Source organism: Corticium candelabrum, chromosome 22 (assembly GCF_963422355.1).
Source record: "Corticium candelabrum chromosome 22, ooCorCand1.1, whole genome shotgun sequence".
In the NCBI taxonomy this organism is placed as follows: domain Eukaryota; kingdom Metazoa; phylum Porifera; class Homoscleromorpha; order Homosclerophorida; family Plakinidae; genus Corticium; species Corticium candelabrum.
In genome coordinates, this window is record NC_085106.1 from 5,154,226 (window position 1) to 5,171,767 (window position 17,542).

Sequence of the window (17,542 nt, forward strand, 5' to 3'; positions counted from 1 at the left end):
CATAGAAGCTCACAAGCTGAAAAGGGGATTAAACTCCAAATGTACGGAATTCATCTGTCAACGTTTAGGCAAATCATCTACAAGTGACGTCACAAGAAACTCTACAATCTACAAGAAACTCCTGCTGAAAAAATGTCCATCGCCAAATACGTTTGGTATGCGTCAACTCATCTTGATGATCCTTTGACTTCCTGGGAGAAAATTTTGTGTACTGATGAGACGAAAGTTGAACAATTTGGTCACATTCACAAACGCTGTGTAAACCAAACACAGCATACAAAGACAAACACATGCTTCCCACCGTAAATATGATGGAGGCAGCATCATGGTATGAGGATGCTTTGCTGTTTCAGAAAATGAAAATCCCACTATTGTTGATGGGAGAATGAATTCGGCCATCGACCATGCAGGATAGTCTTGACAAAGACGTTCTTCTGTCAGTCAAAAAATCTTGCCCTGGTGGTTGCAATTGAAAGTTGCAGCAAGATAATGAGGTAATTGTTTGAAGTGGTCAAGTCAGAGTCCTGGCCTCAATCCCATCGAAGTGCTGTGAGGTGATTTGAAAAAAGCCGTTCATTCTCGTTACCCCAAATATCTAACGAAACTGAGGACTTCTTGCGTAGAGGAATGGACTAAAATTCCCACAGAACGATGCCAAAGTCTTGTTGCTTCCTACAGACTGAGACTACTTAAAGTTGTCACAGTGAAAGAAGAGCATCCCAAATACTAGATGGAAGGTTCACATATTTCTGCGAAAATTAGAATATAATAATAATAATATATTTTGTTTCATACCACTACAGGTACAGTGCTATAGGCCAGACAAGATACATACACTAACAAGAAAAAATAGATAGCTGTAGAAGAATAAAGGTAGAAGAATAAACAAACATAAATTAAGGTTTAATCCAGCTCTTAAAGTCCATATATTTGGTTTCAACTCAAATTAGTGTCCATTTCGTGCCTTATTACAGATTTTGGATAGCTTTAATGTCTGAGTTACAGAGTCATTAAATGTTCTGATTTGCAAATATTAGATAGGAGAAGTTTGGATAAATTCATAAGGAGTTTATTTACTTTTGAGCACAACTGTACATACCGCAAATTTTGTTGCCAAAATAGACATTACGTTTCTTGAATGCACAATATTGCATGCATATGAGGTCCAAGACTCGTGCAAGTGCGCATGGCAAACACCTCCAACTACTAAGCGTCACCAACAATTAATTAAGAATATGTTCAATTAAAATAGTAGATTTCACAAACAGTCAATACATTACGACGTAAAAAACTCGTCAAAAGATACTACACACTAAATGGTCCAGTTACGATGTCATTAATACCTGTAGTACGTTGGTTTAAACGGACCTGCTTTTGCTATTCCCAAGTAAGCAGCCTGCTCGTCATTCAAACTTGTAAGACGAGCATCAAACTCATCAAGGTGAAGACTAGCCACATGTTCGTCTGCATGGTACAATGTACATAAAACAACAATTAAACAATAACATTAACGTTGAGTAAAATGCCACCAACCCATCTTCTTAGGTAGCAAATAAACGTCTCCTTTGTACCTCCCCAAAGGAGCATTATACAACTCAACCAGCGCCAAAGCCTGAGAAGCAATTTGCTGATACATTGCTTTCAAAACAGACTAAATTCTTTAACCTGTGTTGCAGATGAAATACTAAGTACAAGAGGAGGCAAACTTGAACAACTCCAGTTCACTGTTCGACCCTGTAGAGTCATAATCAATACGTCATCAAACAGAAATGAACCTCCGGAAAACAAATGAAATAAATACCAACAAAAATTAATATAAAATGCTTTCAGACAATATCTGTCTACTCTTTGCCGATGTTGACAACTGCTATCCACTTTTTGCCAATGCTGTCGAGTCAGTGCATTAATGATAATCTCTTCGCACGTAGTCAAGCCATAGTACATGCTTTTTCTTATTGCAATCCTATATTTCCCGTCATGAACAACTCACGTGTTCCACAACTACAAAACAGCTCTCTCTCTCTCTCTCTAACAAGTCACAACGTTTACTATGTACTTTATGACAGAAATTCCATAACTAAAAATTCTTTAGATCATATCAGAAACATGTCAAAAACCCTTGAAGCACTTTTGACAATCAAACCTCAGCAAGAAGGATGATGTGTTTGCCATCTGGAAATTTAATTTGATCCACTTGATGTTCCAACTTTTCCCACTGCATTTTCCTCAAATACTCCTGAAATTTGAAGGAGACAATAAAGTTCAACATTCAATCAAAACATCACTAAACATGCCACGTCAATTTCTCCATCTGTGTGGCCCATGTTGCACACAATACAACCACTCTTCAGACTATCCAGATGCTTTGAAACAACCACATTCCTATTACCTGCAAAAAGCAAAGAGACATAAAACATACCCATATGTCGTTGAGGTAATTCTATTCACCAGTTGCAGTAATCAAAATGTCCACTTCAGCCACAACATCCTCAATGAGGACAACTCTGAATCCATTCATACTACACATGCATCAGATGACCAAACTACCGCACTTTTAATGTAACAAGATTCCAACTTGTTCTTACCAAGCTTGAAGAGCACATATCGGATCAATTTCAGTGACATAAATTATTGTACCAAGACCTCTCAAAGACTGACAACATCCTTTGCCTACCTTCACACGTCACAGAGCAAATACAGAAGCCTACACCACAGTAACAGTCAATTCTGCAAAGACCTCTCCATAGCCACATACAAGAATCCGCTTCCCACCAAACAAAATCCCTGTCGTGCGTTTGATGCTAAAACACAAAACAAACATGTGATTATCTTAACACAATCATTAGGAAATGATGACTAACCTGTCTATGATAGACTCTCGGCAGTAGTAAAAGTTGTCAAACTTGGTCTAAAATCTGCAGTGTGACAATGGACAAAAATGAAAAAGAACAGCTGTTACCTTTGTGACCGAATCATGAACATTCATTGCTGGTACACACAACTTGCCACCTTGTGCCATTTGATACAACCTATGACACAAAATTGAGTTTCATAACACAAGTGAAAGATCTATCAACACAATCAAGCATTTATCCTTCAGAACCCCATTACTAATTTACTATAAACTGCAAATTTGTCAGCAAAGCACACAAGCATGTCTCATGTGCGCAAACAAAACAACAGCAAGGTATACTATTGATCGATATAAATGAACAGAGACTACAGCTGACACAAAATTGGTTCCAGTTTGTGACATCAATTATTATTGTATGAAACCAACACTATTGAGTGCACTGCTGGTATTGTATCCAAAGAAGTACTTCATGAGCTTGTTATATCCAGTTTCAGAATTCTAGAGTGCTAAGCCATCACTCTGCCATATCAGCAATGCTAACGAACAAAACGGAAACAAGGTTTTTCTAATAAAGCCTGCATTCCAAATAATTTTGCATTTTTATTGCTAATAAAGAACCAACAGTCACCAGCTCCACCTTTCAAAATTGACCAATCAAGAAAAACACAATGATCTTAATATTAACCAATCCTATGCCAGTTTGAGCACTGTAACATCATTATTTTTTGAACCCAGAACCATGCATTCACAATTACAGACAATGCTGTTATAGCTGCTAAACCCATACTGTTTTCCCATACCCAAAAAGCTTTAATACATAAAACATAAGTTAGACAAAACTAACTGTGGTGACTGTGAAGTGGAGGGTCAGGGTTGCTGATCAAATTTGACAATGGGGACCAAATTGTGGTCTCAAGGGCATTTTAGGGTCACAGCTGTTGATAATAAATGTGGTAAATTCCACCATTTAAATGTGGTAAATTCCGCCATTACAAAGGTGTGGAGCAAGGCTGTCATAGTAAAGCAGCAGTGCCAGCCCATTTCTATACACAGGCTTAAAACTCTTCAAGGCACAACACATCAACAGTTTTATCGAATGAGTGTTATCAACTGTTCGAGTCTTTGTACCAATTATATTATATTGGACAATCATCAATTATCTTCTATTGCAATATCAATACACTTCTGGGAACAGGATCCATTAATTAAGTGCATAACATTTCTCAACAAAACAGTCAAGCTGAGAAGACCTTGTTGTCAAATTGATAACTATTATGTAATAATTTATTACCTTACTGTTTTGTGTCTGAAGACACAAGTTTTAGACATGGAGCCACAAATTTTACGCCTGGAGCCACTATTTGCACCATCATAATGGAAAAAGCAACCCTGGATCTAAGAATGACCCTGCTGGTAAAACAAACGCTTGCAATTAAGCAAACATGCCATATCAAAATAACTCTCAGCATAACATGTTACATTGCATAAGCTAGAAAGCGCTCTTAGAGTGCAAACCTCCATTTACCAAGGCAGCTCAGTTACCTCGTTATGCCATAATTGTTTCACAACTATTTGAAGGCCTTTGCGGTCACCTTAGCATGCACACATTACGTTTAAATGACATTGGATTGATCCAAAAAACTAATCAATTGTTCCTCTATCAAAGTTTATCATCCAAATTTCATCATCACCTTTCCTATTATACGTAAATGAAATCGGCAGAGTCACGACAAGCTGTTCTTACGTGATTTACTGAGACTTCACATGGCTTGTCACAATGATTGGCAACTCGCCGATCGAGTCACTACAGGTTGCCACAAGTTACGTGAACTTGTGCTGGCTCACTAGCAACTAATGGCAATACACAAAGTGATCCTATTAAGCAACGAAAGACCACGTGTTCATTCCTCATGGAGATGACATGGCAGTGCAGAAGCAAATTGGAAGTCATTTCACCACCCTCCTTGTCAAATAGTTCTAAGTGGAACTGACCCCTTGATAGAGAAACCTGACCCTGGTTTGGATTAATCCCCAAACTAGTTATTCGTTCCTCTATCAAAGTTCTATGTCCTGTCAAATTTCATCATTTTTGAGTAATCCCGCTCACACAAAAACAAACCAATGCCCATAAAAGCATAACCTCCTGAAAGACATAATTACTGAAACTTGGTATTAATTAATGCACAAATTTGGTTGCTAGTTCAACTGAGCATTGTGTATCGACTGTTTGATGTAGCGACAATGAAACATACATGACACACAATGAAACATTACGAAAGACATGAAATGTAATTTTCAAGAAAATTGTCAATTTCACCTGTATACAGCAGTCAGTCAATGTAGCTAACAAGCTGTTAGTTTAGACTGTATCGTAGCAGTTGTCACAGAAATTGTACTACAGTACTACAAATATGTAAACTTGATCCCAACAAACAGTTTCTATTGAGATCAACAACCTATGAACTCCAGTGACACTCTCTTCCACTACTCCTCTTATCATTTTGAATGTCCCACTAAACTTTGTACACATGACATGAGTCGCATCTCCACCATCATCTAAAATCTAGTACAACACAATCAATCAAACAGCATCACAAAAAGTATAAGAAATAAGAAATACAAACAAGATTAGCCTGCCAATTATCGCTGAAAACACATTTCTCAATACACCACCAAAAGTCTAGTTCAGACTGATCCCTCCATGCATAGACAGGAATGCCTAACAGGACAAAATCAGAAAATCTTGAAAGTGTTCAATAGGCTGATCATACCTGCGTCTGCAATTGCTGAAGCTACAGCATTCTAACAAACATCATCATAAGACCCTCTATCCAATATACTCTTAGAACACATACATGTACCTGTGTTGAGTGAATGTTACATGAACACCATCTGATTTGACCTCCTGCAGCTTGAAGAGTCTCTATTAACACCTATAGATCATCAAACATACATTTGCAGTCCAATCTGTTACACTCAAAGAATAAAAAAGTACAGCAGTTCAGAATAAGAGTAAAACTTAGATGCACCTAGCTTCTAATGAACAGAGAAGCTCATTACTGTGCTAAACCCTCGGCTGAGGTATCTAATCACATATCTCATCACGAGACAATGTTCTGCATACTGAGGTTTTAGCCCAACAAACTTGTGTCAGCTAAGGTTTCCAATGCATTTGTTTAGATAAACAAACGTGCAAAGCGTCTCCAGACTTGCATACATACAGGTCAGTTGCTTTCTCCGACAAACAGACTCACTGTCATGGACAATGCACGTTCCCCTTCGCAAATTCCCGTGGAGCGCCAAATTTCTGTTGAAGACAATACTAGTAATATTTGCAACAACAATGCAGCCACTCAGTCACGCACATCGAAATTCAAGCTGTCAGACTGCAGAACCACTATGCAAAAATCCCGGGGAACAAGCAAAATGTTACAAGTTAGGTACAGCTACACGTACCACATGGTGCCTGAATCCAGCATCATCACTCTCTAGATGCCTGGTTGTTGGTGGAAAAAACATGCACATGCAAATGTAGACTAGGCGCTGTTTCTATGTGCTAAACCCTTATGTAAAGCAAAAAAGCTAAACACCACGTACAGGACAGACACCCGGTGGCCAAATTCTCGTTAGCAGCTACCAAACAAAGAGAGGTAGAGCCTTATGATGACATCACATTCGTCTATTGGTCGGTAATGACACCACTTCTCATCTATTGGTCAAAATAGCTTCATTCGTATCTGTGCTAATCGAGTACAAATACGGTCATACGGTTGTCGACCAGACGACTACTATACCCTTAGCCCGGATATCCGGGCTTCGGGTAATAACTTGTCTTGCATAGCCAGACCACTCTCCACTCGTTGTATGTTGGCGTGAAGATGTGACTACCCTCACGTAATGCATTCACTTAATGGCAGTGTTCCTAAATTGCACTGTCAATGGATACATTCTTGTCTTGAGACGGTATCTTGTAAGTCAAAATCATATTCTTGATTTCCAAATACAAATAATACTTCAAAATGTATATTTATTAAAATTTCCAAAACTACACTAACTACAACACCAATCATGAATAGTTGAGTAAAAACAATGATCCATGCACATGACAAAATCAATACTCTAGCTATTAGTATAGTCTGTATAGCCATGGGACATCCACTAATTGCTTTTCACTTAAATAACAAAAATAAATCACTACTGAACATTTGTTCCTTCTGCCACTTGCAAATGAAAATGCAGATAAAGACACATACATGCAAAACAATTGGCCATTTCATAGTTGCTATCAATTTCTGTTTTATCATCTTCCATCAGATTCAAGCAACAAGGTAGCCACTACAGCTAATAGCATCATATTTCAAATCCCAGACTATACCCTGTGCCCAGTTGTTGTTGTTGTTGTTGTTGTGTGTGCGTGTGCGTGTGTGTGTGTGTGTCTCGTGAAAAGAAGAACTATGGTTTATAGTGCATGCAAGCAATCTGTACTGCTAGGTTAGCAAGAAGCAACAGTTTGACATCTGTTGAGAATCATTGGGACACTGTACATTATATTACCTACTAGCTCGTTAGCCTGTTCTTCGCCCGGAAAAGGTTAATAACACAAATTCCCATTATACAATTCAGTTATTGGGCAGAGAAAACACAAACTGAATAATTGATTCCTGGTGCATTGTGAACACACATTTTTATCTGATTAGCTAAAGACCCTGATATAATCAAAACACACACACACACACACTCTCTCTCTCTCACACACACACACACACACACACTCTCTCTCTCTCTCTCTCTCTCACACACACACACACACACACACACACACACACACCTCTCCTTTGTATGAAAGTGTGGAAGCAACAAATTTGGAAAGGTGGGCATAAGAGTGTACACATCCAGGTTCATTGAATACAAATCATGTTCAGCGTTCTAGCTAGGATTTTTGCCAACCATTTTATTAATATGACGTTATTAAATATAATGACGTCAATTAATGACATCATCAAATCTCTTTATCTGTTCCCTACTTGTATTAGAGTCAGATGCATGTATATTAGTAGTAGTAGATATCCTACGTTCCATAGATGAGACAAAATACGATAGACATAAACTACAATTTTAACAAGAAGTGTGGTTAGCTAACTGTAACAAAACGTTAGAAAACTCTATGTAAAGTCTTGAAGTTACTGCATGATTGGTAGGCTATTCAATATAATTGCCACTCAGACCTTGTTGAAAAGCTCATTGAACATAACCTTGCTAAACAACACAGAAGTCAGACAGGTAATACAGTAGATTATTACAATAACAAGTTGACTTAAAACTGGAATATTGTGAGCTGATCTAAAAGAGTAAGGGTGTACAAAACATGAGACTGAGATACAAAGTAATTAGCCTGCTGCAACCACAGTCTCCTTAGCACTTCTTTGTGTGAAAGGTCAACAGGAATTCACCTCAAACACCAACAAGGAGGCCATGCACTCTCTAAAATTACCAGATGTCTGGCATGAGAATATGCACTGTTCTGTAGCAACTTTGGGACTATCAAGACCACTAACGTCTTTAGCTAGATCCGTGATCTCACACTATAAGCATGCTAAGGCTTTCCACAATTTTCTTCCCAACCGTCAATAATTGCTGTTTCCCCTCCCCAAAACATCCCTTCCTTGTTCCAACCGTCAAAATGACAATACTGACGATACTGGCGAGAACACTGATGTTGTAGGAAAGCCTACATGTATACAGAAATTTGGAATCATGCACGCGGTCGTCACATGCTTTCACATTATCAGCTTGCAGTTTACCGTTTAGTCACGAGAATGACCGTGTAGTTTGGCGTTACTAAGGCTGGTACGTGTACATCCGGTGTATACCTGTGCCTCCTTGGTAAATAACGTGAGTGTGGTAAGTTGATAGCCAGACTGATTACCACTATAATAACAACAAATGTCCCATTCATGACTCACTTCCGTCCACTAGTACAGAATGCACTTGATCAGTAGTGTGAAACCCAGGCATGAAACAGATAGTTCAGCGAGAAATCGACCGTCCCTCGTGGCATGTGTATAGGATCGTACATATCAAAACTTAAAGTCACATCACAGTCACGTCATCGCGAGATGTTTTTCATGTGGGGGTTGACTCCTCAAGAAGAGACCGTCTAAATAACAAAGCATGCATTTGCATTGTGGTGTGGAAAGCACTCTTCATGAACGGTTTCGTGGTGATTGGCCTGGTAGATTTGGCGTGATTGACATTACAGACAGACAGATCACACTTTTATAGATATAAAGATGATTTACAAACTGGTAGATGAACTGGACAGTACAAGTTTGCTTTTTCCTGCTGTGCAGAATGCCATCATCTTGCGAGACGGGCGAGTTTCTGGTTTCTAGTGTGTGTGTGTGTGTGTGTGTGTGTGTGTGTGTGTGTGTGTGTGTGTGTGTGTGTGTGTGTGTGTGTGTGTGAAAGGGGATGACTGCTGCTTTAAAGGAAAACTCCAACAAAAAACCAAGGTAATGTTAAAATGTTTAAACTTAATGCCTTTCTCCAAAGAGTGTAGAGGCAGAGCATGGTTTAAGCTTTAATACTGGACGTATGTTCAGACACAGAAAAGAAATGCCTGTAATTCTCTTACATCTCAGTCTGATAAGAGAACTGCTATGTTCCTGGGTCCTTTAGAAAGTGAGTTCCTCTAGAAACTCTATTCAGCTTAGTAACGAACACAACAACAAAGAACACGCAAGTGAGTAGTAATCAAAACAGTCAATGCTCAGTAGCTGTAGGCTACGCCCTTTTACTATACCACAAGAATGTGTTATACACTACACTTCTTTCCGCTAATTCTTATAAGTCCACACGTTGTGGAGGTCTACGCTCTCTTGGTGGATTTCTTATTGGTGGAGCTGGTGTATCATGTGGTAGTGTTTCTTCACGAGTGATGTCTGAACTAGGAGCTCTAGTAGAGGAGGTCAAGTTTCCAAATGTGGCAAACTTTGAGACTGATTCTGATGGTGATACTGCTTTGTCCAGTAAAAACTGGAGCATTCTTTGAAACTTCTGATTCAGATTGGGCATCAGGTTCAGAACCTACTTGCATCTTTTTCTTCAACATGCTCTTCTTCTGCTGGTCTGCATGGCAATGTCATAACCGTTTATCAACCAGGACTTCTGCTCCTCCTTGTTTCTTGGTTACCAAATGTTCTCCCAATCTTGACCTTTCCAATAGGACTTCGCCAACACAGAATCTCCTACCTCAAATTTCTAGTCACACCAGAGTAAGTGCTCTGTGCTTGCTTCTTTTGGACTCTTGCAGTAATGTCCAGAGCCAGTAAGGATAACCTACTGCAAACTCGCCTGCCCAGACCACTCTGAAGGTGTCATTCCTGCGGTGACATTGGAAATATTCCAATATTGAAACAAAAATGATGTTAACTTCCGAGACAATGTTTCTTCTCCCTCATTTCATAGATTTCATGACTGATTTGAACGTCTGTACAGATCGTTCTACCTCACCATTTGACTGAGGGTGATAGGGCGCTGAATACTTGTGTTCTACTCCCGTTGATAGAAGGAATCTTGAGATTTCCTCTGAAACAAACTGCAGACCATTGTCCGTAACAAGCACTTCCTGTACGTCAAATAGAGCAAACACATCTCAAACACGTCAATTGTCCTTTCAGTAGTGTGCTGGACATTCTATAAACTTCCAGCCATTTCGAATAGGCATCAATGATCAATAAAAGCACGTGACCCATGAATGCGTTGGAATGGGTTTGCTTGACCAGTTCCATGGACGTAGGGTTACCCGTGGAGGTAACGGTCCAGTTTCTTGACATGCCTGACATGCCCTTGCTTGCTGCTCTATATTAGCATCAATCTTCGGCCACCATATGTATTGCCAGGCTATTGCTTTCATTTTGACCATTCCAATCTCTATATCTATCAAAGTCTGATCTGTCTGTCTGTCTGTCTGTCTGTAACATCAATCACACAAAAACTGCCGTGACTGCCACGAAACCGTGCATGAAGACTGTGTTCTACACCACAATACAAATGCACGCCACAGTATTTAGACAATCCCCTCTCTTGGAGTCGACCCCAAAGTGAAATCTCGCAACGACGTGACCACGGTGAGACTTCGAATTTACGATCCCCATGCACATGCCACGACAATATCCGTTTCATGCCTGGGTTTCGCTTTACAGGCAGTATCAAGTGTATTCTGTACTAGCTGATGCAAGTGAGTCATGAATGGGACATCTGTTGCATTACAGTGGCAATCAAAACCATATGGCTATCTACCCACAATCACATTATCTACCAAGATGGCACCGGTCTACACAGGCCGACCAAGACAGCACGAGTCTACACAGACCGTTGCATGAAGACTGCATTCCACATCACAATATTACAAACACACGTTTTGGTATTTCCTTCTTTGAGGTCTAGCTAGGGATAGGAACCTGTGTGTTCGTCATGGTATTGCTGTTGCTGATTTACCAAGTGGAGCATGTCATTGCACCATAAAACCGTAAGATATTTGTAGAAACCCAATGCGCAAGACAAACCTATTGACATCTGTGTGGTTTTGTATCTAATAAAGATATAGGGGCAATAACGTATTAATTTGCGTAGAGCATCTAATGTATTTCGTAGGAGCTGTGTTGTGTTTAATACGTAGGATATGCAAAAATACGCAACCCTAGCTGCACCTGTCTAATGTTACCTGGGCAATGCCGGGTCGAGACGCTAGTATGGGATAAGAGTGCTGCCCGTTATTGGACACCATCAACCATCAGACAGCCGTACAGGAAGTAAACAAACTAAGACTGAACCTTGTTGAAGCCCACAGCAAGAAGGATTAATAAACACTGTGATTCCAGACCCGGGACTTCAGAGACTTAAAACGGTTATGATAGGGCAGTAAACATAATCCTTCTATGAGACCCTGTTCATCGGACACCACCATCATTCATTGGACACGACCTCCCCTATGAAAATGCAAAGCAATTCTGCAACTTCGCACCTGAGATAGGGTTATAGGTGACTAGCTAACATAGCAACCCTACCACTGTCTCAGCTTGCTAAACTCCAGAAGAGATAGCGCATGCTTATTCAGTCAAGGTACTGCCCCTTTCGTCAGACAGTCTTTTGCAGCAACGACAGTCTGCGGTAATAATGTCATGAGAGAGAGTTGGAAGAAAATACAGTACAGCCCTCAATTCATTTGACCTTCATTTGACTCAGCAACGGTTAATAGTCGGAAAATGCTGAATATTCTCTGCTGACAAGCTCACTCTGACGGCATCTACTAGCCGTCTGGTAATGTCTAGTCTTTCCAACGTAAGCATTTGAACTCCTAAGTGTCTTGAAGCACAATTGCACAGGCTTTATGCACACAGATCTAACAGATGATTCACGTCATCCACGTTCAATATTTGTGGTAAGCACATTATCCAAACTCGCACAGGAACAGCCTGTGCTTTCCTTTCAAATCCTCTAAATTGTTCTTTGGTTCTGAATAGAACGTGTGCAAGTGTTTCTATCTCAGTTCGATATCTAACATTGCCTGACCTTGAACCATCACAACGTGCAGCACATCATTCTTGGGACAACCAGCTGTACTGAGCGTAGAAACTTTGTTTACTATCAAGCAACTGGAACCTTCACCCCTGCTTCTCCTAGATGAGTTGAATTAGATTACGTCAAGTCCTTGTCAACGGTACACAGCGACATTCTTTGCAATGGGTAAAAACCATTTAAGCACTTCAGTTGTGCCCTCTCAGCAGTTTCGGTTGTCGTCCTCTTTGCTAAACGGCTAGTTTGTTCAAACGACAGTTTTACATGTCCTAGTGGGGCGTGGTTGTAAGAGAAATGGGCCAGAATTGCTGTCAAGAACTCTAGGCAAGCGTTCTGCTGCGTCTGTTGCTGAGAAGGTAGGAAGGCAAGGAAAAGGGTGTCCGATGATTGGAGCTGTTACCATGGGCATTTGACTGACTGTAACTCATACACATCTTGGCTGACATGCAGGATGATAACATGATTTGTAAGTACAGAGTTCTTGATTAGCGATATATAATAATGGATAACTGACATGCAAAAATCAAAAATTATTTTATTGCATTTTTCGTTAGTTCTTAATGTCCGTATGCTCCCAAAAATACAATTATTTTTTTGAAGTTACATTCTTGAAGATATTGAGGCACAAAGTTACTCCCGGTAGGCGTACACGTTGTGAGGTATTAGCAGGAACAAAAGTGACCGCGCATGTAGGCAATACAAAATGTCTTACTATAGCACACCTCTCGTTGCCTGCTGGCTGCAGTAATGTGCTCAGAAAGAAAGTGTGGCTTTGATTCGCTTCTCTAATAACACCAAAATGTGAAAGAAATAGACAGCAGGAGTGAAACAAGCGAGAAATCAATGGGATGGGCCAACCACATGTTCAGACCCGTCTAGTGCGCACTCTCAGCAGAATGATTTAAAACGGAAGATAATGTTTCTATGAGGGTTTGGGCTTTTATTCAAGCTAAACAGAGACTGAAGCCTAAAGCATCAAGCTGCGCTGGTGATTTGTACAAGGAAGCCATCGAGAGGATTGCAACACGACAACGTGAGAAAGTCAACAAATACAGAAGAGGAGAAAATACGAAAGAAAGAGAAAGAAATAAGGGTAAGTTCTGTACTAGCTATTCTAACAATAGACAGATTTGCTTGTGATGATTTTCTACATTAGATACTGCGTGGAATCAAAGAGATGCACAAGACTCTCTTGATGTTAATATGGACTTCGTAGACAATGAATGCTGAAGAATCTGATCAGTGTTCTGGTGTTGGTCCGGTATGTAGCATTGGCAGGTACAAGAATGCAAAGTTGGCTGTAATGGCAATTGTTGTTGTTATTGTTGTTGTTGTTGGTAGTGGTAGAAGGTTTGTATAATTACTGTTTATGTAATTAAAATATCTTGGCCAATAGCAGAATAACGTTATTTCTTTCCTGTTGTCTTCACACTTTGTTAGAGATGCTAGCACACATACATATCATAGAATATCCAGTACTTACAACAATATAAAAGTAATGTTGCTTTTACAGATTGTTGTTGGCTGCTTTGAATATAATCAAAATTCCACGAGGTCACAAGCCAAACATCAGAAGGCACTATGACACACTATAGAGTATCTCAAGTAAAAGAAAGCAGGACATTCTTTAGTAGGAAACCTGCTGGCAATAATTGTAGTTAGGTGTCGTGTGAAACATACTTGTCTCAATCTCGCACTAAAAGAGAATGGTGTTATTTTGTTTGTAGGTTGTGAGTGTTGAAACTTCTGAAGACTGTAATCAATTATCAACAATACCTCACACCCATCCTTTGCAACAGTTTCAAACATCCTCATACATTAGAGAATCATAAATCATTAAAGTTGTTTTTATGGAAGATTTCATAATCTTGTTTGCTCTGACCATGGGCAACTGATTCTCAAATATTTGTTTGTATGTGAGCAGCAAGTTAGATTTAACTCTCATGTTCTCTCCAACCCACTTCCAGCACACACAGTCTTGTGAGTTGGTGATATACTGCCATTGTGTGGTGTCTCCTGCACTCTTAGCTCTTCCACGTTCTAGCTACTAGTATCTACCGTAGAAAATCGTCACGAGCAACTCTATCGATCGTTAGAATTGTACTTCCCCTTCATTTCTTTCTCTTTCTTTCAGCCTTTCTCCTCTTCTATATTATTTACTTTCTCACATTGTCACGCTGCAATGGCTTCCTTGTACAAATCACCAGTGCAGCTTGATGCTTTAAGCTTAAGTCTCCGATTAGCTTAGATAAAGTCCAAAGCCTCACAGTAACGTTAGCCTCCGTTTTGAATCATTCCAAATGAGAACACACAATAAACGGGTCTGAACATGCAGTTGGCCCATCTCACAGATTTCTAGCATGTTTCACTCGCACTACTCATTTCTTTCACATCTTGGCATTATTGTGGAAGCGATTCAAAGCCACACTTTCTTTCTGAGCACATTACCGCAGCCAGCAGGCAACGAGAGGTGTACTATCTTGGTAGCCACTTCCGTTCCTGCTAATAGGTCACTGCGGGTACACGTACTAAGCAACCGGAAGCAAATTTGTGCCTCAATATCTTCACGAACGTAACTTCAAAAATAAAATTTTAATTTTCGAGGTTTACGGACATTAAGAACTAACAAAAATGAAATAAAATAATTTTTGATTTTTCATGTCAGTTACCCCTTAACTATGCTGAAGAACGCGTGTGTGCAATTTAAAAGCTACTGTCCAGTGAACAATGTGTTTCTCCAATGAACAAAGTATGCAAGGCTCTGCATAGTTTTCAATCTCACTCTAAGCAGAGAAGAGGTACAGTACAATGTTCTCTTTTGGTGTGCTCAATTACAACTTGGATAACTACATTTACAGTGCTCGAAATAATTTTTCGTATCTGCTCTGACAAATGACTGGCCAAACAGAATATTGTCTGAACATCCAATAGATTTCATTGGACATCAAACAAAATTTTTTAAAGTACTGATTTAAAAATTTGTTTTGAATTACTGTTGTAAATATATTTTGATCATCAAATACCTTTACACACATACAAATTCACCTTTAGAGTGGGCTCTAATCGTCTGAGCATTATTTAATGTAACATCTAAGAATAATATTATAATAATAAATATGTTTGCCGATTTGGCAATCTTTGCCAAATTTCTATTACATTTTATTGTCTGTGCCTACTAGGAACATATCTTCTGCGCTGCTGTCTCATCTTTGTGCAGTTTCTGTTTTGCTTGTGACAGCAAAAGCAGAAAAATTCAGTACAAAGTACACGTTAATTTAATTAAACACAGGATTTTTGTAATGTTAGTCAGACACTTGCAATTTTAGACATATCCTACGTAAACTAACAAGCTGTTTTGCACATGATAGCCTAGAATCAACCCAGTCTCACTCCACCCTTGTCAAAGTGAGACTCCATGGGTCAAGTCTAATAAAAGCCCTAAGTGGCAGATGCTTGTTTCAGCTATGAGTCTATAAGAAAAGGGACTTTGTAAAAGTCACGAAACTTGGCAAGTAGCGTACTCTAAACGTATAGGGCTGAACCGACTTTCGGTCTGAGGACTATGTGGCTGGCTGGCTGGCTGGCTGGCTATGTCTGTCACGCTACAGAAATGTGTCACGCCTCCTTAGTGTGGCCCAATCACGAAGAATTAATTCCTTTATGTCGTAAATGGCAACCAGAGACAATAGACAAACAGCCAATCGTACATGCGAAGCTTCCTTGAGAGAGTTTATTACCAGAACAGTGTAATTTATGTTTGCGATTGTTAGGGCTTGTCGGAAATAAACAACAGAACTCACCTGTCTACAACTGCTGACCCAAAATTGATCGCTTTCTTGGTTTTACGATAGTTATACGGGAATCTATCATTACGTAACCAGGAGAAATGTTATGTCCCGTATACGATGACTCTACTCAACGACTACAGACTACTTACGGACTTTGTGGTCACGTGAAACGGCATTCGATACGTACGGTTTTAGATACATTTTGCAGGCAACACGTCTAGTAAGAAAATAGCATGTAGACTAGATTCGTACTTCTGCACGACAATTACTGCTGCACCATTGCCAGTGTAGGAAGCGGAGGAAGAAGACTGGCGGTTTAAGACTGGGGGATAAAGACTGGGGAATGAAGACTAGAGGATGAAGACCCCTCACTCAGTGTAGAAATTTCAATTTTTTGCAAATCTGTCTACGGTCTGGCAAGCTGTTGACATCCACTCGACATCCACTCTACTGGCAGGGGCGTCGCAATATAGGGGCTAGAGGGGGCTACATCCCCACCACTTTTCGGGGGCATTTTCCTCTTTTCAATATTAAAGACCGGAGCCAAAGTCTCAGCAGCGAGTCAGCCCCACCACTTTATGCACCCACACTCCGCCCCTGAGTCTACATCACCCCCACTCGTGAACGTCTTTCTACGTCACTGCGGCCTACCTACATGGTGTTCAGGACTTTGAAGGCTCATAGCTGTGGAAGCGACAGTGTAAACACAGCTTCAATTACTAGTGATAGTGGACTTAACACTATATTTTACATGATACAAGTATGCCAGGATCAACACACAGAACATCAATGAAGCAATATTCAAACTATTTGTTTACTATAAAGTATCTACTCTTTTCAGTTGATCCCATCCAAACATCAAATTCCTCGATTAGTGAGGGCATACAGTTGTCTTATGGCCCTTAAACAAAGGTTGAGGTCGCTGAGTAGCCTTTTAGCTGACCACAGCAAGCTTACCACATATTATATGATTACACAAGTAATCTGATCAAAGAAGGTGGCTACTCAATTGGCAACAACCCAAACCAGGTGGAACTGACAACACACAAAGCCTATGAAGGCAAAGAACAAGCAGTGTGTCCTGCTAAATTTCTTATTCCTCTTCCTGCACTTGGATAACGAAAGGACAACCAACTCAAACAATTCCTATTTGATAGAGCTTGTTCGAACACATCTGATCACAATTGATCGGTCAAGGTGCAAAAATGGTCAGACAATGTCCGATGTCCAACCATTATTTCAAGCACTGATTTATGATATGGTAGAGACTGCATTCAAAAACAGATAACTGAGAACTCTCGTCCGGAATATGATGGTGTCC

General features: G+C 39.9%; 1 protein-coding gene across 1 annotated transcript; it reads right to left on the reverse strand.

Annotated features, from left to right (window-relative positions):
• Positions 1-1,227: 1,227 nt before the first annotated feature.
• LOC134197007 (S-adenosylhomocysteine hydrolase-like protein 1) lies at positions 1,228-5,944 on the reverse strand. Its single transcript, XM_062666240.1, has 14 exons — positions 5,716-5,944; positions 5,626-5,656; positions 5,479-5,573; positions 5,311-5,417; positions 2,960-3,029; positions 2,862-2,908; positions 2,738-2,801; positions 2,586-2,674; positions 2,449-2,519; positions 2,295-2,389; positions 2,144-2,236; positions 1,666-1,734; positions 1,534-1,612; positions 1,228-1,464 (listed from the first exon to the last, which is right to left on the reverse strand). Exons 4-14 carry the CDS (start codon positions 5,382-5,384, stop codon positions 1,337-1,339), a joined length of 879 nt encoding a protein of 292 aa, XP_062522224.1. The 5' UTR covers positions 5,385-5,417; positions 5,479-5,573; positions 5,626-5,656; positions 5,716-5,944; the 3' UTR covers positions 1,228-1,336.
• Positions 5,945-17,542: the final 11,598 nt, after the last annotated feature.